General features: G+C 42.6%; 1 protein-coding gene across 1 annotated transcript in view; it reads left to right on the plus strand.

Moving 5' to 3' along the window:
* GIPC2 (GIPC PDZ domain containing family member 2) overlaps positions 1–17,741 on the plus strand; it is a 59,151-nt gene extending 41,410 nt beyond the window's left edge. Inside the window, exons 4-6 of the mRNA XM_065409782.1 lie at positions 5,189–5,298; positions 6,873–6,954; positions 17,590–17,741. Of these exons, the coding sequence (XP_065265854.1) occupies positions 5,189–5,298; positions 6,873–6,954; positions 17,590–17,741 (344 nt within the window). The remainder of the gene's footprint in view (positions 1–5,188; positions 5,299–6,872; positions 6,955–17,589) is intronic.
* The last annotated feature ends 4,088 nt before the right edge of the window (positions 17,742–21,829 follow it).

Raw genomic sequence — 21,829 nt, forward strand, 5'->3', positions numbered from 1 at the left:
TTTTGGTCAATTTCACAGTCAGAGGATTTTAAAAATTGTAAATTTTATGATTTCAGATATTTAAATCTGGAATTTCACAGTGTTGTAATTGTAGGGGTCCTGACCCAAAAAGGAGTTGGGGGAGGGGGGTTTACAAGGTTATTGTAAGGGTGCCCGGCCAACAGCCACTCCCCAGCCGCCTAGCTCTGAAGGCAGTGCCGAAGTAAGGGTGGCAATGCTGTGACATCCCCCCTAAAATAACCTTGTTACCCCCCCCCCCGCAACTCCCTTTTGGATCAGGACCCCCAATTTGAGAAACGCTGGTCTCCCCTGTGAAATCTGTATAGTATAGGGTAAAAGTACACAAAAGACCAGATTTCACAGTCCATGATGTGTTTTTCATGGCCATGAATTTCGTAGGGCCCTAACCATGAGTCCTGTAAGTACAGCTCTGTGTCTAATATGTATGATAAAAGAGGGGATTCTAATCTCGCTCAAGACTGTATTGAATGATTAGAACAGATGATAAATCTGGTCGGTAAAACAAGGGAAATTGGCAATAATGAAAAAATTAAAGGAAGCAGTTCAGTTAAATGCTGGTACTATGACAAATCTGGCCACAAAAAGGAGGACTTCTATACATTTAAGGCTGGCCAGGACAGACTGTTGAAGATGTCTAGTGAAAGCTTCTCTCAGTTTGGGAGATGGGGGAGCGCTAAACTGAAGGTGGCCAATTTGAAACTGAACTCCAAGAAATGTGAATTATTTCAAAAAGAGGCAATGTACCTTGGGCACACAATTAGTGAGGAGGGAATTTCCACTGTCCCTCCTTCACCCCACCCACCAAAAGAGGCTGTACAGAGCTTACCAACTTCCCAGACACTCTCAGATGTGTAAAGTTTTACAGGGCTCTGCTTCTATCACAGAAGGATCATTTATGGGTTTGCCAATATTGCAAAACCACTGCATAGGATGGGTGAGAAAGGGAAGCCACTTCAGTGGCCAGCAGAGCGTGATGTAGCATTTTCAGAGTTGAAACAGGCTCTTAGCCTGTACATGTTTCAAAACCTCTTTCATATTGGACACAGATGCTAGTGCTTTGGGTTGGGGGCAGTATTGACACAAGAACTCCAGAGACTCGAGAGGGTGGTACCTTCTTGCTGCAGGAGTCTGAGTTTTGAGAGAAATTATTGCAACACCTAATAGGAACTCCTAGGAACTCCAACCTCATTCTGTACATGTTGTAAGTTTGGAGATGCTTCTTTCTCACTATCCGCGTCAGTCAGTGCTTAATTTGTAATGAAGGAGGTGCCGGGGCTCAAGCAATTTGTTTACATTCATAACTGATGCAGCGATCCCAGAGGTGCTGGTGCTCTGAACTGCCAAGCCTAGAGGTGCCACGGCTCAGCCCTGGCACAAATTAAGCACTGGCCTCAGTTGTATAAAATTTTTCAGTTGTATACTTTGTATACTCAGTTGTTTGCTTGCTTGGATGTAGCCTATAAGCAGCAGAATTGCATCAGAGAGTAGGATTAAGGAAGAAAAGAATACTGACGACATGCTAAGCCTTTAACAGCTGGACGTGCCGCCCTTCTCCAAAGTGGCCGCCCCAAGCACCTGATTGGTAAGCTGGTGCCTGGAGCCGGCCCTGCCAGAAATGGGGCTTGTTTTTGGCTTAATTGGCTTGCGAGTTGCTTTTTGGCTTGTTGCTTATTATAGCTTGTTGCTTTTTTTTGATCGGCTCCCAGCAAGCAAGGGCAAAGGGCAAGCAGGGTCCAGGGGTGGGAGAGAGTCAGGGGTGCACAGCAGGCCCATCACAGTCCCAGACTGCACGCCGGGGGGATCTAGTCACATAGAGTGTTGGGGTTCTTAGGGATTGGCTTGTTTTGAAATAGGATTAGCTTGATTTTTGTCTTATTGTGAAAGTCGGGGTGCTTATTTACCACGTGAAAATTGGCATCTGTGGTGTCAACTCATAATACCACAGTAAAAGCTTTCTGGACACAGTAGGAAAGCTTGGAATTTAAAGATCATAGAATATTAGGGTTGGAAGGGACTTCAGGAGGTCATCTAGTCCAACCCCCTGCTCAAAGCAGGACCAATCCCCAGACAGATTTTTACCCCAGTTCCCTAAATGGCCCCCTCAAGGATTGAGCTCACAACCCTGGGTTTCGCAGGCCAATGCTCAAACCGCTGAGCTATCCCTATCCTATTGTATAGGAGCTGGCATAGGTGATGGAACTAGGGATGCTGGGGTGCTGCCGCACCCTCTGGCTTGAAGTGGTTTCCATCATATACAGAGTTAACAGTTTGGTTCTATGGCTCTCATTACCCCTGGGAGATGAGATAAACCATTGGGTGATGGATATAGGTACTAGCTATTTGTCCCAGATACATTAGAAAAGGTGGTTCTGAGGTTGTCATGATTTTAAAACTGCTGGACATTTGGGGTTGCAGAAACCCTACCTAAGGTAAGGGAGAATTTCTGTTGGGTAGAATGCAGGCTGGATTTATAAAATTGGTGCAGGAAATACAATGCTTGCATTATAAAGAAGAGCCCCCTAAAACTGGGAGAGCTGCTTTGCAGCAGTATCTTGTGGGGTATCTGGTAATCAATAGTGGCTGGTAGCTATGGACCGCTTCACAGAATGGCCTGAGGCTTATCCAATAAGAAATCAAGAAGTTGTTACAGTATTAGGGGACCTAGTGCCCCGAGTGAGTTTCATACAGATCAAGGGAGAAACTTTGAATCCAGCGTTTAAACAGATTTGTATAAGATTCTAAGGATCCACAAAATTCTCACCACCACAGCACACCCAGAATCTAATGGGATGGTGGAAGGATGCCATAGGACTCTGGGGGGTTCAGCTGGCTACTTTGGTAGAACAGTACCAAACAGAGTGGAACTAGCAAAAATCCCATTCCTTTTGATAGTTTATAGGATAGCAGTCATTGAGAGTACGCAGTGTACCCTAAGATTTCTCGCGTTTGGGCATAAGCTAAGGACGGCAGAAAAATTCTTGTCTGGAGTTCCTGAAGAGGAACAAATGGATTGGAACCATTTGGACTATGTAAAAACCCTACAATCCAAAATTGAAAAAGTTCAAACCTTTGCTAGGGAAAAGTTGATAGCCTCTGATAAGATAAAAAGTTTGTATTATGTAAGTTCATATGGGGAAACTTTTAAAAAGAGGGGACCTGGTCTGGTTACACAATCCTAGAATAAAGTAGTGTAGGAGCCCTAAATTGGATAAACCTTGCGAGGCACCCTATACAATACTGGCCCAGATAAATAAAGTGGTGTACAGGAACCAGTTGGGTCCCAGGACTAAACACAGTTACCTATAAGGACCATTTGAGAAGATATCAGGGGAACAAAATTTCAGCTTGTCTGCTTCCTGAATCTGAGGTTGTAGCTGTGGAAAGTAAGGCTAGAAAAGTTGTTACAGAGGTGAATGCCCCATTAAAACAAAATGTGCAGGGTCTGTCTCAGCTTACAAATTCCACAAAAACAATAGATGTTCTTCAGGGGCTGATTGAAAGGAAACCCGGGAAGAGAAAAGCCCCAAAGAGTTTTGGGTGGGAATAAAATTCTTTTGGGCATGATGATGTGAAAACATCTTGATAGAAAACACTGTACATATGTAAATAGTCAACCTTGTATAATTTTTAATTTATTTCTTTTATTTCTGTTTGGGATGGGTTATTGGATATTGCCGTTTTAGGCTTCATTGGGACGATAACCAAAGCTGAGTTGGGGGTGGGGGTGTTCCAAGCTGGGGAAGTCTTGTTATGGGTTGAGTTAAAACCTCCTGGAGATTGATAGGTGTGAACTCGCCCTCCAATTAACATAATTGTAAACACAAGCCCCCACCTGAGAAAAAGAAGCGTGTGAACCCACCCCAGTGCTTTTTTCCCCCTGGCAAGTGTGGGGGAGGAGGAGGGAAGGCAGAGCACAGAGAAATCAGAACAGAGAGTGAGGTACTAGAACCTGGTGACCACAGTCAGGGCCGGCTCCAGGCACCAGCCGAGCAAGCTGGTGCTTGGGGCGGCAGCTTGTAGGAGGCAGCATTCTGCCCAATCCTAGGGTGGCACGGCCGCTTTTTTTTTTTTTTTTTTTTTTTTTTTTTTTTTTTTTTTTGGTGGTGTTCCGCTCCGGCCGCCCTGTAGGGGGCGGCGGTGCGGAGGACGGGAGCGCCCTACAGCAAGCCCGGCAGGGCAGCCCGCGTCCTTCCCTCCCAGCCGATTGGAGCAGCACAGAGCCCTCCCGGCAGGCGGCGGGGCCACGGGGCCGCCCCCCTTCTCTCTCTCTCCCCCCGCTCCCTCCCCCTCCCCCTGCTAGCCAGGGCACATCTGCAGCGCAGGGAGTCCCCCTGCACCCTGGTTTTTTTTTTTTTTTTTTTTTTTTGCTTAGGGCGGCCAAAAAGCCAGAGCTGGCCCTGACCACAGTGTGGCCCTGGAAAAAACTTAGTTAGAGATCCCTTGGGTCTGTTGGCTACAGAGGCTTGGAGCTATAAACTAAGAAACTGCTCCTTTTGGTCTTGATTCTGAGTTTGGAGAATTAGGACTTTGTACATTCTTTGTAAATACACAAGATTGCATCAAAGAAAATACCAGACTCCATCAATTTCTACTTCCAAATGGAACATCCCCAGGCCCTGAACTTTGACTAGCTTCTCAGGTCAAAAAGGGCAACAATGTAATCCTGGAAGGAAGCTAAACCTATTGAGCAGGGATCTACCTCTTAGGGCAGGTCTACACTTACTTCCTGGTCCGGCCGTAAGCAATCGATCTTCTGGGATCGATTTATCGCGTCTTGTCTAGACGCGATAAATCGATCCTGGATCGACGCCGGTACTCCAGCTCGGCGAGAGGAGTACGCGGCATCGACGGGGGAGCCTGCCTGCCGCGTCTGGACCCGCGGTAAGTTCGAACTAAGGTACCTTAGTTCGAAGTGAGGGGTTAGTGTGGACCAGGCCTTAGTGTGGACCACAATGCAGGACTGAAGTCAGTGAGAATTCTGCCTGAGTAAAAACTGCATGATTTTTACCAATTCCCAATACTATTATATCTAAAATACTGTAAATTATAAATTCAAGTTGCTCTAGATTTTAAGTAGACCTAAAAGCTGAAGCTACTGAGTCAGCTAAAGCATATTTATTTAATTCTAATTAAATGGTACATTTAACGGTTGTACTTTTGTTTTTAGAAATGATTGAACCAAGGTTAAAAAGTGGAACTCTATCAGAAGCTAAAATCTCCAAGGGAAGAGAAACGCTTCGACTGAGATCCAAAGGTCCTGCCATTGTGGAGGAAGTGGTATGTTTATTCTGGGGTAATAATTAGAGCATTTGAAACTTTTAGCATCTGTTAAATTTATGCAAAACATCAGATTTATCCTTCAGCAAAGTTTATGTGGCAAAATGGGATTTTCTTGAAAAATTCCAGCACAGCAAAATCTCAGTGTTTCTTAATTTGTTAAATGTCTCTAAAAGTTTGTTTAAAGCTACATTCAGTATTGATGTAAGAAATAAAAATACTGGGTAATGGAACAAGGTGGCTCATTAGGAAATGTATAATATTTATAGAAATAAATTTAAAGCCAGGTTACTTGTGGCATACATATCAATGCTGTGAACTCTCATGATTTTATTACAGGTCTCACAATATTTATTTCCCCTTCTCCCCCACCGCCCTTTTAAAGACCCAGTTCTTGGAGCCATACGATTATGTGAGAATTTCAATTTGCATTTTAACAAAACAGTTTCTAAATCTGGTGGCTCTGGAGAAAATCTAGAAAATATGAACCCCAACAGCTCAAAGTCCATAAGGCAAATAAAAAGTTTCCAAAATGTATTACTTAATAAACATTATTTTTTAAGATAATTGTGGGGGTTTTTTTTGTTTTTTTTTTTAAGAGTCTGACTCATGATTTTAGAATGCTTGGAGTCTGCAATACAGATACTTATGTATACTGTGCACTTGAATACACTTGAAATCATTCAGAGATTAGATTGTTCTGTGTTTGTACAGCACCTACCACAACGAATAGGTCCATGAATAGGACTCCTCGGTGCTACAGGTGGTGGTAATAATAATAATAAGTTTCAGTAATAAATTTATCAGCATCCTTTATCTGGAGTTTATAGGAATATGAAATTATCTTTGACCAAGGAAACATCTTTCTGCATTAACCTTCTTCACTTTCAGTTATTATAGCTTATTACTGATAACTCAAAACGTGAAAGATGGCTGCATCTTTTGGCATTTGTCAGGGAAGTGAAAGGCGTGTCGCATCTGTTTTCCTGCCATATAATAAGCTAGCAATGGCACATCTTAGCCAAAAAGTTAGGTAAGTGTCACAGGGCTGTCCCTTTAAGAGGAGTCAGATGCCCTGCCTACCTGCAACAGGCTCTGCTGAAGGGAAGGAGCCAGCCCAGCTTTGCCTGGGGCTAGCTAACTGCCTAAGTAGCTGACTCCCCTTAAAGGGCCAGCTCTGTGACAGTGAATGACATGCTTCTCACTTCATTGATGTGCATGCCCAAAATGCTGAATCCCCCTGTCAGGTGGAAGGAACGAAAATGTCTATTTTCTGTTCTACTTGTGCAGTGTCATTGGGAAGTCAGATGTTTCCCACTAACTGTATTGTACTACTATTTCAACCCTAGACTTTTTTGGCGTGGGGTGGGGGTGGAGGATAAATCTTAACCAAAACCCAAAACATTAAGATAGAAGATTTGCTTGCAATTTATTTATAATAAAATGGGAATAAATCAGATCCTAAATGCAAAATCTGGATTAATTTGGGTGTCTTGTAATTTTTGAAATTTGTAACCAAGATGTAGCATTTTATGTTTAGGATTTAAACTCTTAAGTGTTTTGTTTCAATAAAGCCCTCTGAAATTGAAGAAAAAGCAATAAAAAAAGTAGATGACCTTCTTGAAACATACATGGGAATAAGAGATATTGAACTAGGTGAGTATTTAATTAACGTATTTAGCACTGCTATTTGATTAAATTATATTTCTCTGCTTTGTTGTTGTAATTAATCCTTATCTAATCCTCCCTCTTCTATGCAAGATGTATATGTAGTTGTGTGCATTATTGGATAGTGTGCATTGTTGCTCTGGTTTACATCCTTCAGTGGTCAAACATAAGTGTCAAGGGCCAGTGGTAAAAACGAGGCAGCAAAAACAGAGTTTTATCTTTGTTACACTATTACACAGCTCTAAGCACCTAAGATTCCTTAGCAGTGGAAAGATTATCAGCTGCCACAAATCTCTTCAATCAATATGTAATTTCGTTTTCATACACTGACTATAAATGTGATAAGTTGCCCATGGAAATGAAATATGAGGAAAGGATTCATTCAGAGAATGCCAGTAACTGTTCAACTAGGAATTTCACTCATTACTTATCCCAGATTAGCTGAAAATACAAATCACCACAAGCGTGATAGTTATTTAACAGGCAAATGATTAAAAGCTTTATCATTGACCCCTGCCTGCATTCTGTTCTGTTCTCCAGGGGCTTTTGATGTCAGATAATATTGCTATTCAATCTCCATTAAACTGACATCTTCCATAGTGTGATTGTGTTTAGAATGCAATGCTCCTAATTTTAATTCAGAGGTTTAAAAAAGAAATGATAAAGTAGCATCCATTATAAAAAAATAATGGAGTAAAATAAGATCAAGCCATAATATTTGTCCAGTTAAGGATCTTGTACAGCGTAAAGTTTCAGGAATGACTAAGTGCACAGAAATACCTAAATAGGTACAATGCTTTAAACTCAGTGGCAATGCAATTTGGCTGGTAGGTGTTAGGGGAACATTTTCAAAGACACAAAGGGCCATTAGACTCCCAATGGCAATTATGCATGTAGCTCATTTGTGCCTTTGCAAATCTGTCCCGTATACCATTTTACTAGAGTTCCACTCGGGTCTGTGCAGAACGTGTCCCAGAGTTTGGAAACGCATTGCCCTTAACAACTTTAAGGGCACAATGGAAACTGAGCCAATAGACTCTGCTTCTTATTTAAAAACGAATGAGCCAGTGAAGGCCTCCACAAATGATTCTAACACTGGTGTGTGGTGTCTGGTAAGTGAACAGAAACTGCTCTTTGATTGGTGGAGCAAGAGAGACTTCTCCCTGAATAATGACAATGAAGGCCACTTACAGGATCGCTCCTCTAAACCTGAGGTCTAGGACACATGGGGCTAACTGGGACTCTTTCTTCTATCCTGGTGATGGTTGGATCATGGAAGACTGCTCCTGCTACCAAAGAGGACAGAAGAGGATGGGAAGCATATGTCAATAGAACCCAGTCCCAGAAGAGCTTTTCTGCTACTGATGGAAAGTTCATGACAAAAATGACTTCCTTTCCAACTTTCGATCTTTTCTTCAGTGCTTACGGGAAATCACCCTGTCCTTCAGAGTTGCGTATCTATTAGTATGTCTCAGGATGCTGTACTTGGTCCCTTCTTCTTCTCCTCCTTTAATACCCTCTCCAGCACTTCAGGCAACCTCATCTGTCCTCTCTGCCTCTATTCAGATTATTCCTAAATCTACTTTTCAATCCTTTACCTCCACCCCCTTCTCCAGTCTCATATCTCTAAACATCTCTGACAAGTCTGTTGGGATGTCTCACCACTATCTCAGCTCTGCCCAAAACGTCCATCCAGTTCTTCCTATCCTTCCACCACCTTTCTTCTTCATCGCAATTGACAGTTCTACTCTTCTTACTTTCTCCGAGGCTTGCAACCCTGTGGTCCTAGAATTATAGAAATGTTGGGCTGGAAGGAACCTCAAGAAGTCATCTAGTCCATCCCAGCCATGCTGAGGCAGAATTAAGTACAACCTAGGCTGTTCCTGATAAGTATTTTTCTAACCTGTTCTTAAAAACCTCCAATGGGATTTCACAACTTCCCTAGGTAACCTGTATAAGTGCTTAACTATCCTTATTGATAGAAAGTTTTTCCTATATCTAACCTATATCTTCCTTGATGCAAACTAAACTGATTACTTCTTGTCCTACCTTCAGTGGACATGGAGAACAATTTTGATCTTTATAACAACCTTTTACATATTTTAAGACTGTTATCATGTTCTCCCTCAGCCTTCTCTTCTCTAGACTGAACTTCCCCATTTCTCTCAACATGTCCTCATAGGACGTGTTTTCTAAATCTCATATAATTTTTGTTGCTGTCCCCTGGACTCTGTACAGTTTGGTCAGATCTTTTTTAATATGTGGGGCCCAAAACTGGACACAGTACTCCAGCTGAGGCTTCAGCAGTGCCGAGCAGAGTGTAACAATTACCTCCTATGTGTTACATATGCTACTCCTGTTAATACATTGCAGGGTGACATTTGCCTTTTTTACAATGGTATCACGCTGTTGACTCATTTCATTTGTGATCCACTATAACCCAAGATTTTTTTCTGCAGTATTATTGCCTTGCCAATTATTCCCCATTTTGTTATTTGTGCATATGATTTTTCCCCTCGTAAGTGTAGTACTTTGTGCTTCTATCTCCTCACATAATAGTATCTCATTAACATCTTATCAGCAAAATCTCTACCCTCTTCAGTATCCCTGCTGCTAAAACCCTTCTCTGTACCTGGTCATCTCTCTCCTTGACTTTTGTATCTTTCTTTGCAGCCTCCCTGATTCTCACCTGCCCTCCCACCAATCTATCCAACATGACTGCGAAAGCCCTTTTCCTTTCCAACTGCTCTGAGTATCATCACTCTCCTTTATTGACTTCGCTTGCTTCCTGTTTCTCCCCCCATTAAACTGTCTTTTCCCAGGAATCTTTGTTGTCCTCTTGTGTTCTTGTGTTTTTTGTCTTGTATATTCTATGCTGTATTTATTTGGAGTAGGGGATGTCTTTTCTGAGTACTGCAAACCCAGTGTATGTTTATGATGCAATATGACTGTTAGTTAATTATGAGGGAGAATAACAGGCATTTTGTGGGAAAGAAAAGAGCAAGTGTGTCTAAAAACAGAATCTATGTGGTTTCTGTTCCTCTCTTTGGTAGGTTGTGGCCCAGTTAAAATTGGCACCTGATTAAAATGAAACAATAAAGAAACGGGTTTCTAGGGATTCTTTTAAATATTTTGGATGGTGGTGTTAGACATGTAGCCAAAACCAAAGGATTCTAACCACCTGCAAAAGGCAGGGATGCACTTGAAATGTATTGTCTGGAATGTCTCACTGGTGTTAGAAAAGGGAATTATTTTTCTCTCTTTTTTTTTTTTTTAATTAAAGGCACAGGCCAGAACCACATATTGCTTGGATATTTTTGATGTGGGCAAATCACAGTGCATTATTCCCTGCTAAATAAAACTAGTTTATTCTGTTCAGACTCTTAAAGTGCTTTTATTAAGCTGGACTTAGGCTGGTTTACAGGGTAGGACTTAGGTGGCAATAAAGCCTCCAAACAGTTAAGTGTGCAGTAAGTGCTAGCCAGGTGCTGTCTAGGAGTGAAAGTACATAAAAGGTTAAATGAGAATGGCAGGCAGATCGGAAGACTCATAGCACATCAGAAGTATTATATGGTGTCAAAAGTGAAACTCAAAGGAAACTTCACCTCAGATATTAAGTGTGAATGGGACTATATCAAAAAATAGGGAAAAGTGGGTAAAACATCAGAGTAGCTATGTGTCTATATATTCTAGCAGAGGTCACTATAGTTGACTTTTCAATAGACTTCCATTCTAACAGCCCGTTTTCAATCACTTATTATAACTTATTGAAACTCATGGTTTGGGCTGATATTTCCCAGGCTTGGCTTTTCCCTCAAGGTGAATTGTTTAGCAAAGTTTGAGGAAAAATGTCTCAGCCTTTTGAGTGTGAGGAGAATGGGGAATAAGTACACTTTCCCCCTTAGAATAAAATCCTTCCAATCTTGTACTGTGCAGCTATTATAAGAAGCAGTTGGGGTAAAAAGAGGAAACTGACACTGTCTGTGAACCAATAAGTTTTACTTAAATAATTGACATGGAAATAGCTCTCCCTGACAAGTGCCTTTTTAATGTTTTGACAAACACTGGCTTGATTTGCTGTTGCAATTATCCATGGAAAATTGCACTCTGTAAACATCAGTACATGGAGTTTTCTCACTAGGCCATAAAGGACCTATCTAAAGGAAACTATATACTGTGAGTGCACACATGGCTAAATTAGTCTCACAGTGAAAATGTAATGAAAGTACTAGTATTTGAGGAGCCCTTGTTTTATTTACTGCTAAGGTGTGCAGGGAATGAGGCAGGACTCAGCCTCACACATGCAAGAACCTTAGTGGGACTTGAGAAAATCAAGAAGGATTTGGTCCCACATCTTGCACTACCATTTAACATAATATAGCAAGGTAATTCAGCTCTACTGACACTAGAGGTCAGCCCCAAGCTATTGTGAAAGTAACACACCTACTACTAAAGTTATGATAATTCCTCTCAGAAATTTCAGATTTCATAATATCAAATGTATCTGAGCAGAAGAAGTTGCTTTAATGAGAATAATACATGTAATGTACCACGGGGGGGCACTGAAATTATGATTACCATCAGGGCCGGCTCTAGGTTTTTTGCTGCCCCAAGCAAAAAAAATTTTGGCTGCCCCCCCCCGCCAGCCCTGGGCGCTCTCTCCCTCCCCCTCCGCCCCCCCAACTGCACCCTCCTGCCGCCCCAGCCCTGGGTCACTGGTAACTCGCTCCCAGGGCGGGTCATTCAGCAGGAATTTTGGATGTGCACAGAACACAGACAGGATTGGTTCCCATATGGTTACAGAACTGCAGTAAAGTGGAACAATTTTCAGCTTGTGCGATTGAAGGATATCTGGATGCATATTATAAGACTGTCCTACATAAATGAGGAAAAGTTGAGGTGCCTTTATTATTCTTTTGTTCCATTCTTTGTTTCTATGGGGAATTTGCCAATGCAATATCACGGTCTTCCTTTTAAACAAATAAAACTAAAAAAAAAAAAAGCAGTGGCTGTTTAAAATAGCAATTCCAGTCCGAATAACCACTGGGAAGCATTTCTTGCTCAATTTATCCTACTTTTTCTACAGCAAGTTACAGTGGATCAGTATATTTGATTTGGGAGAAATGAAGTAACAGCTGCCCAAATTGAGCTTGAGCACTCCTGAATTTTGAGGGTGTTCAAATCTGGAAGGCAGGTGCTAGATTCCCTTTCTGAATATTAGCTAAATCTGGAAAAGAAAAGTCAATTTCTGCTTCCATGGCTCAGAAGTGTAAATCCTCCTACGTGCCTGGTACTGTATCTAAAGCTGCCGAGGTCCTAGTAGAGCCTCCCCTCCCTTACTTTTCATTTTAAATTCTAGTGGGATCCACGTACCTCCCTTGCTAGGCTTCAGATAGAGAGGTGCACTGTCCATTTAGTCCACCCAATTCTTTCTTTGGGGGAGAGCCCAGGGCTGGGGCAGCAGGAGGTGCAGGTGGGGGCCAGAGCTGGGGCAGCAGGGGGTGCAGGTGTGTGGGGGGGAGAAGAGCCCATGGTTGGGGTGGCAGGAGATGTGGGTGGGGGGACAGCCCAGGGCTGGGGCAGCAGGGGGGTGCAGGTGGGGGCCAGAGCTGGGGCAACAGGGGGTGTGGGCGGGGGAGAGTCCAGGGCTGGGGCAACACGGGAGTGCGGGGGGAGCCCAGGGCTGGGGTGGGAGGCGGCAAAAAACCTAGAGCTGGCTCTGTCCCTACTATTCACAGCAAGGTTTCAGTTCCACACTCCTTCCCCCTCCCTTTCCTGTTAATTGCGGCCAAGGGAATGCTGGGAAATGTAGTTCTTTCCCTGCTGCAGGGCTGGCTCTATAGACAGGGAGCTAACCAAGGAACTACAGCTCCCAGGGCCCCCTGTTGGTTCTCAGCTCCCATGCTGGATTCTTGCGCCCCTGCAAATTTGCCACCCCAAGCAACTGCTTGCTTTGCTGGTGCCTAGAGCCGGCCCTGATTACCATTAAGGAAGCACTTTTATTACAAGCTCCTGTTCTGAAAAATCTCACTGACTGGGCTGAAATTTCTCATGGGTGTTTCAGCTCTATGGTCATTTAAAAAAAAAAAGTTTAGTTAAACCTCTAATTAGATATTTTTGAGATGCTATTTCAGCTGTTTGAATGTTGTGGTTTATTCCCTCCTCCCCATGGAACCGTGCATTTTAAACAGGGTTAATAACCCCTGGGAGTCAGGGGGGAATCTCAACTAGCGCTGTGAAAATCTCAGCAATTTCAGTTCTCCAGGACTTATGCAAGGTTCCTTGGCTTTGATTTCCAGATTCTGTGTTTGAGTTTCATGTTTGAATGAATGCACATTCAAACTCAAAGTAAAATTCAATCAAAACTACTGATTCAATGATTTTCACCCAGAGTGACCCAAGTTTACTCATAACTTGTCACATCTTCACATAAGTCAGCTCTGGTTTGCCAAAAGTTCATAAACATCAGTGAACTTGGGAGGAGTTTTATGTTAAGAAAACTTGAAACCAGGAGAAGCTCACATGGTTTTGATCAGACAGATTTACAGGCTCCAGGTTGATTCAAGGGTAGAGATCCTCTGCTAGTGGTTTTATGCTTCTGTTACCTTGATCAGGCACTGTTGCATAAGTTGTTTTACATCCCTCTAAGTGGAAAATTTATAGGGGTTTTCAAATCCTTCCAAATGTGACAATAGCATTTTCTCTGTGGTGCTTGGGAAAACAGTGAGTTGAGTAGGGTTACCATTCCCCCGGACATGTCCGGCTTTTTGAGCTAAAAATAGCGTCGGGGGGAATTTGTAAAGGACCGGACTTCCCCCACCCCATGCAGAGCGCGCGCGGCTAACAGGGCAGCCGGCCGGATGGTGCCACTTACATGGGGCTCCGACAGCCAGAGAGAGCCCCTCCTCCGCTTCCCCTGCAGCAGAGATCACTCCCTCCCTGCATTTGCAGATCGCCTCGGGCAGTCTGGAGCTCCTCCCTCGCTCCTCCTCCACTGCTGCCCAGCGTGCCGGGACGAACGGCTCAGGCCGTTCCTGAGCAAGTTCACAGAGACATTAGGCGAAGGCCAACAACAAGGGGGCCAGGGGGTCGGAGAAGGGGCAGGGAGGTTTTGGAGGGGGCAGTCAAGAGACTGGGGGTCGGGAGTTCGGGGGGGGCTTTCTCGGGGTGTGTGGATAAGGTTTTGGGCAGTCAGGGTACAGGTAGGGGGTAGGGTCTTGGGGGGCAGCTAGGGTCGGGGGGGTCTTAGGAGGGGGCAGTTAGGGGACAAGGAACAGGGAGGCTTAGGTAGGGGGTGGGGTTCTGGAGGGCAGTTAGGAGCAGGGGTCCCAGGAGGGGGCAGTCAGGGGACAAGGAGCGGGGGGGGGTTGGGAGTTCTGGGGGCGGGGCTGTCAGGGGGCAGGAGTGGGGAGAGGGATCGGAGCAGTCAGGGGACAGGGAGCAGAGGGGTTTAGATGGGTCGGGAGTTCTGGGGGGGGGGCTGTCAGGGGGTGGGGAGTGGTTGGATGGGGCGTGGGAGTCCCAGGGGTCTGTCTGGGGGTGGGGATGTGGATAAGGGTTGGGGTAGTCAGGGGACAGGTAGGGGGTAGGGTCCTAGGGGGCCAGTTAGGATGGGGGGAGGGTCTCAGGAGGGGGCAGTCAGGGGACAAGAGGCAGGGAGGCTTAGGTAGGGGGTGGAGTCCTGGGGGGCAGTTAGGGGCAGGGGTCCCAGGAGGGGGCAGTCAGGGGACAAGGAGCGGGGGGAGGGCTGGGGGTTCTGAGGGGGGCGGGAAGTGGGAGGGGCAGGGGCGGGGCTAGGGCAGGACAGGGGCGGGGCTAGGGCGGGGCTCCTCCCGTCCTCTTTTTTGCTTGCTGAAATATGGTAACCCTAGACTTGAGTATTGGATGGATCACAAAGTTTCAGTTAATATCAGCTGGCAATTTAAGAAAAAGACATGAGCCAGTAAAAGCAGAAGTGTTTTTGAATTGATTTGATTCTAGGCTGTAATATTCTCCATTGTTGTGAATATGCCGTGAGGCGGTGGCATCTACACAAATATCTCAGTGAGCAAGCTGCATTCAAAGGCCAAGTCCTTGGCTGTGCTGAGACTGCTTTGCATAGCTTTGCAAGCACCCAGCATCCCTAAAATTATCTCAGCCATCCACTGAAGGATTCTCCCTGACTAAGGGGTCCTTGGCTGCATAGAGCTGCTCTTGTGGCTCCTGTGCTGACACCCCTTCATCATCCTTGCAGCTGGTGCAGGCAGCATGGCCAAGGCATCCCTGGGCCTTGCCAATCTCCAACTGCTGTAACAGGTCCCTGAGGATATCGGTAGCAGGCATAAAGTTAGAGCAGCCTTCTCTAATTGATCCTGGGTTTTAGACCAGTGCCCAGATGGTCCAGGATTGGGAGAGTGTCCCTCCCTCCTGAACTCTACCGATTATTCTTTGGCAGAAGCTGAGGATTGGGTCCAAAATAATTACCATAAATGTATCCATTTCCAATCTGAAATCTGTAACTCAGTCACAATTTCTCATACTCTGCTGTTTTGTGGAAGTAAATGCTGGCCCACATACACATACAGGGTTAATGCTGCTCTATTAGCAGAGCTTCAGCAGTCTGCTCGGTGCCCTAGCAACCTTGTGTACTAGATGTGCTAGTTGTCTTAGATTACAATACAGTGGCTTTAAAGGGATGCATCATTCTATCCTTCTTCCAAGGCTTTACAAATACACTAGGGCCTAATGCACATTTTTCTATAGTTTTGTTCTCATATCTGCCTTAATAGCACTGTAGCTGTTTCAGTACAGCAGATCTTCCTAACTGATCTTGCCACAGCGTAATTCCAAAGGCTGTTTGTCTTCCTTTACTCTAAAATGATGTTAGAGACCTGCTTTTCAAAATTTCTAATGACAAATCAGATTTTTTTTTTCCCCCACTGGATCTTCATTTGCACCTGAAATCTCTCCATGTTTAATATCTTTTTACTATTCCCTTTTGTAAATTGATTAAGTTTATCCTATACATTCTTGAGGGTTTTTTTCCAAGCACTTTTGAAAGTCTTTATTCTGCTTTGTGTGGCAGAAGCCCTCTGGTATCTTCTCTTTGGCTTGCAATTTTCTTATAATCAATTTTTGTGTATTTGTCTTTCAAATGAGAATATTTCAGATAATGTAGAGAGCTCTTTCTTTTTATCTGTAGAGCTCAAAGCACTTTACAAACAAGGTAAGTATCATTATCCCCATTTTATGTATGGGGAAACTGAGGCACGGAGAGGTGACATGACTTTATCCAAGGTCACCCAGAAGGCTGTTGGCTCAGTAGGGAAAGAACGCAGGTTTCTTGAGCCCTAGTCTAAGACCCTATCCACTGGGCCACCCTACATCTCTGGCTTTGTCTTCACTACCCGCCGATCCGGCGGGTAGCAATCGGTTTTTCGGGGATCGACTTACCGCGTCTAGTGAAGACGCGGTAAAATTGATCCCTGATCGCTCTGCCGTCGACTCCGGAAATCCACCTCGGCAGGAGGCGGCAGCGGAGTCGGCGGCAGCGCGGCAGCGGTCGACTTTCCCGCGTCCTCACCGCTAGGTAAGCCGACCTAAAATACGCAACTTCAGCTACGGTATTCACGTAGCTGAAGTTGCGTATCTTAGGTCGGAGCCCCGCTGCAGTGTAGACCTAGCCTCTGTCTCCTTCTGTATTCATTGCTTGGCCAACCTGGAGTGCTCTGCCCTCTGTTTTCTGCTTTTTACATAGCAGAGAGATTTACTTTTTCCTGTCCAGGGTTTGAATTTTTTCATCCTAGAAAAGATATGGTGTTTTCAGTGTTTTTTTTTCTTGTCATATTTACAATGTTCCTTTTCAAATGCTGGGCAAGCTGAGTATGCTCCTGATTGGAGTCTGATTCACCCTGACTTCTGCAAGTGTTTGGAAACCAGTCTGTCTTCAGTTGCATACCTTTTGTGTACAGGTTGTACGCTGCTCTCCAGGCTCAGGTCCTGTGAATTCTCCACTTCCACAGATCATCCAGCGTCCAAAAGGGTGGCCATTTTAAGCTCTGGCTTGCTAAGAGCTGTTCTATGAAGCCCAGTTGATTAAATATGTTGCACATTTGCATCTTGATCTCACAATTAAAATTACTGAATTTATGATAAGTAGTTGGTGTCACAATCTGGCATAAAAATTCTGACATCCTGGAATAGACATTGTGTTATGAAGTGTTGTGCCACATCTTATCTGGTTCTTTAGCTCCAGACCTGGATTTACTTTCACAAGACACTACAGTTAGTAGTAAGGATACTGAGTCTGTGCTGAGCAAGGAGAAATGAACCAGAACTAAACAGAACAAGATCAGGAAGAATTTGTCCCTAGGAACCCAACCATGCTTTTCCACATAGAAGAGCACTAGTGATTAAGGGGGAGATTTAGGAGCATGAATCCTGTTGACTCTCTTTTGGGACTTGTGCTCCTAAATCTTGTTAGATGCATTTTAAAATCTCCCCTAAGCAGACCTTTCTCAGTGTTTAAAATATATTATTTTGAAATGTTACAATGAGCATGTAATTTAACTGTAATTTTCTTTATAATCTTTCTATATGTGTGTTTGTGGGCTGGTCATTTTTGTTTTTGTTTTTGTTTTTAAGCTGCAACAATGGTAGAAGCAGGAAGAGACAAGAACAATCCAGATGAATTTGCTGTTGCACTTGATGAAGCTCTTGGAGACTTCGCATTTCCAGATGAGTTTGTTTTTGATGTATGGGGAGCCATAGGTGATGCTAAACAAGGACGATTTTAATGAGAAATGTACAATTTATTAATCGCTGTTTGAAGATACAATTGCTTTTAAACAATTATGGGATCAGAATTTCAATTTATTAATATGAACGATGGGCTGATGCTGTATATATTTGAAATATTCCCCTTTAAAACCTTTTGCAAAGTAGTCTTTTCTGGGTACGTGTTTTGAAAAACCTTGTATAGCATCCAGATATGCTGAAAACTACACATTTAAAAACAAATATTTAATCTACTTTTATAAATTAATATATGGAACAGTTCCACGGTATCTGTTTAGTATTCCATTGATCCAGTATTTTTTTTCTCACATGTGCAGTATATTAAAAGTATTTTGCAGTTCTCTGAAGAGATATTAGACATATATAATAAAGAGCTAGGGGTATTTTATCTTTTTTAAAGAAAAGCTTTATAAAACTTGATAATATGAAAAAGTACTCAGATGTGCTATAACTCAATAATCCTCTGTTCCCTCATGTACACTTTGCTATATATCTAACCCCTTCTTACTGTTGTGTATGAAGGAGTGCTCTTCCTTACAGAAAGTTGGGAAGAGGCTACTCTTTGTATAGGGGTGAGGTTCAGAAAAAGCTTCCCCTCAACAACCCCCAAGGCTTCATTTGAGATCTGACACCCTTTGGATGGAAATGATTTATATAAAATAGGTATATCACCATATATTATCTCATAAAATTGGAAGGGACCCTGAAAGGCCCCCTGCCTTCACTAGCAAGATCAAGTACTGATTTTTGTCCCAGATCCCTAAGTGGCCCCTCAAGGATTGAACTCATAACCCTAGGTTTAGCAGATCAATGCTCAAACCACTGAGCTATTCCTCCCCCCGTCTGTAATATAAGATGCCTAACTACTACTGTGGTGGGTCTATTAGAAATGTATACGACAGATTATATATCAGTCTCTGTCTGCCATGTTGCTACATTAAAGTCTTCTGGACAACAAAAGAACACACAAAAGCCAGCTGCACCTATTTATTCACACACATACGTAATGGCAGGGATCTGGCATTGAATGCTGTGGCATATGACAACTCATGTGCTTATTAGAGTTAAGCATGTGCTTGAGTGCTTTGCTGAATCAAGATCTTAGTTACTCCTGTTGTTTGTGTGGCTTTCTCATGAAACATGGGAGAGAGAGAAAAATTTAAAAACAAGAAAATGTGATTTGTAAAACCACAAAAAAGTGGCAGCATGGACGCAAAGGCCAGGCTTAGAACCTCAAACTACTTTTAACTCATTTTTTGAAATTGATTAGATTTCAAGTTGTCAGTGTCCTTTTAGAAAATCATGTTGTACGTAAACACATTTTCTTTATCTCTTTTCTAAATCAGTAATAAAACCTATGATAATTAAAGGGGAAAGAACTTTTAAAAAAAACCCAATTTATCTATATTTACTCCTGTTTACTGTTTATAAAGAAAACTGAAATGGATTGAACACAATCAGTTTCATATTCAGGTTTTCAGTGTTGCAATGTTTGGATTTTAAACAAGGCAAAAGGATACTTTCAACTGTTTTTTCATTAGGTTTTGTTTTGTTTTCTGTTTGTTTTAAATTGTGGAAATATATTGATCTTGGAATTTATAAAAGCTTGTTTTACATAATTTAAACATGGGCCAATTGATAAGATCTCTTTACAACAAAACTGAAGAAAAAAGTGGGACCTTATCTAGACTGCAAATACTGTAGCTTTTCACTGTTCTTTTATATTTGAACAAGCATATAAAATAAATACTATTCCAAAAATAAAATTTTCTAAATTTCTGTCTAGTTGTTGTTTTTTCCCCTGTGAACGGTCAGCAGAAAAAGTTTTTCATGATCTTCCTGTGGCTGATTGAAATGGATGTAACAAGTGCTCACACATTTCATGCTAATTAAATGTTTCTAAAAATATGACACTTACAAAATGGCACAGCCTGTACTAGAACCAGAAAGGTGCCGTTTTGGGAACTGACTCATAGCTCTTGGTTGCTAAAGAGGTTGCTGAAGTAATGAAAATGGTATACTTGGTGTCCACGGAAATGGACACAGCTGCTTAGACAGATAAGAAGACACACTTATTGGCTACAATTTTTCATCCTGCATTTTATAAAAATGGTATCTTGTGTTCAGTATCTCAATAACGTATACGATATAGGTAGCACAGATATCTGACTTAGTAGTTTGTTTCCATTTTTCATCTATACATCAATGTGACATCAAATGAAAATTGAGATGCCTTATTATCTTGCAAAAACATCTAAAAAAGGGGGTAGGTAATTATTTTTCATGACTCTGTAATGATTGAGTTAATAAAATAATGTGCCCTGACCAATGAGATACACTTGCTGTGCTGTCCTAAATGATGAGAGGATTTGTTTAATTTCCTTTGAGAATAAGTGCATGAGAGCAATGAGTCTCAGTTCTTTTCAGAGGATGGACAATGTAAGAATCTTCAAAGTTCATTTATAAATATCCTTTTAGTTTAATACAGATACTGACTTGAGCAGAACTGTGGGCATCTACTCAGGGGCTTAGGGGCCTGAAGTGTCTTTGCATGCACGTGTGTTGAGGTGGCACTTGCTGGTGATCTGCAGAGAGTTGCCAGGTCACATGTTGCAGGCTCCTCCTCCTTGCTTTCCAGCTTTTTATTGCATCAAAAATGGTGTAAAATGCATACTTCTTCATATAAACAATTGTTTGAGTTGCTATGATTGGACGTTAAATGGAACGTGAGTTGTCCATAATATCTCTCCTTTAAGATGTGGTTCACATTATGGAAACAAAGTTAGAACCCGTGATTTAACTGAGCGAGTCAAAGAGTAATTCAAAAAATGAAAAGCTAGAATTGCTCAAGATAGTTAAGTCCCAGGCAGGCTGCGAAGAGCTACAAAAGGATCCCTCAAAACTGGGTGACTGGGCAACAAAATGGCAGATGAAATTCAATGTTGATAAATGGAAAGTAATACACATTGGAAAACATAATCCAAACTATACATACAAAATGATGGAGTCTAAATTGGCTGTTACCTCTCAAGAAAGAGATTTTTGAGTCATTGTGGATAGTTCTCTGAAAACATCCACTCAATGTGCAGCGGCAGTCAAAAAAGTGAACAGAATATTGGGGATCATTAAGAAAGGGATAGATAAGACTGAAAATATCGTGTTGCCTCTATATAAATCCATGGCAAGCCCACATCTTGAATACTGCATGCAGATGTAGACGCTCCATCTAAAAAAAGATATATTGGAATTGGAAAAGGTTCAGAAAAGGGCAACAAAAATGATTAGGGATATGGAATGGCTGCCACATGAGAAGAGATTAATAAGACTGGGACTTTTCAGTTTAGAAAAGAGACGACTAAGGCAGGATGTGATAGAGGTCTATAAAATCATGACTGGTGTGGAGAAAGTAAATAAGGAAGTGTTATTTACTCCTTCCCATAACACAAGAATTGGGGGTCACCAAATGAAATTAATAGGCAGCAGGTTTAAAACAAATATAAGGAAGTATTTTTTCACACAATGCACAGTCAATCTGTGGAACTCCTTGCCAAAGGATGTTGTGAAGGCCAAATCTATAACAGCGTTCAAAAAAGAACTAAAGTTCCTGGAGGATAGGTCCATCAATGGATATTAGCCAGGATGGACAGGGATCATGTCCCTAACCTCTGTTTGCCAGAAGCTGGGAATGGGTGACAGGGGGTGGATCACTTGATGATTACCTGTTCTGTTCATTCTCTCTGGGGAACCTGGCATTGGGCATTGTTGGAAGACAAGATACTGGGCTAGATGGACCTTTGGTCTGACCCAGTATGCCTGTTCTTATGTTCTCTTACAGGTGTAATTCTAATAGAAGAATTCCGAAACAACTCATTAACTGCTATGGGGTTCCAACCTGCTCCCACTGAAGTTGATGGACTGAGCTTACAGTGTGCAAAACGCAGCAGACAAGGAATATGTTACACTTTTAAGGGAATGACTATTGTGATTTACAGCTGGACTTACTGAGGTACCTTTAGTACTCCAGATGTCATTTCAAAGACAGAGCTGGTGATTTTATAGGATTCATTATAGTGTAATTATGCAGGAG

This window comes from Emys orbicularis, chromosome 8 (assembly GCF_028017835.1).
Source record: "Emys orbicularis isolate rEmyOrb1 chromosome 8, rEmyOrb1.hap1, whole genome shotgun sequence".
In the NCBI taxonomy this organism is placed as follows: Eukaryota; Metazoa; Chordata; order Testudines; family Emydidae; genus Emys; species Emys orbicularis.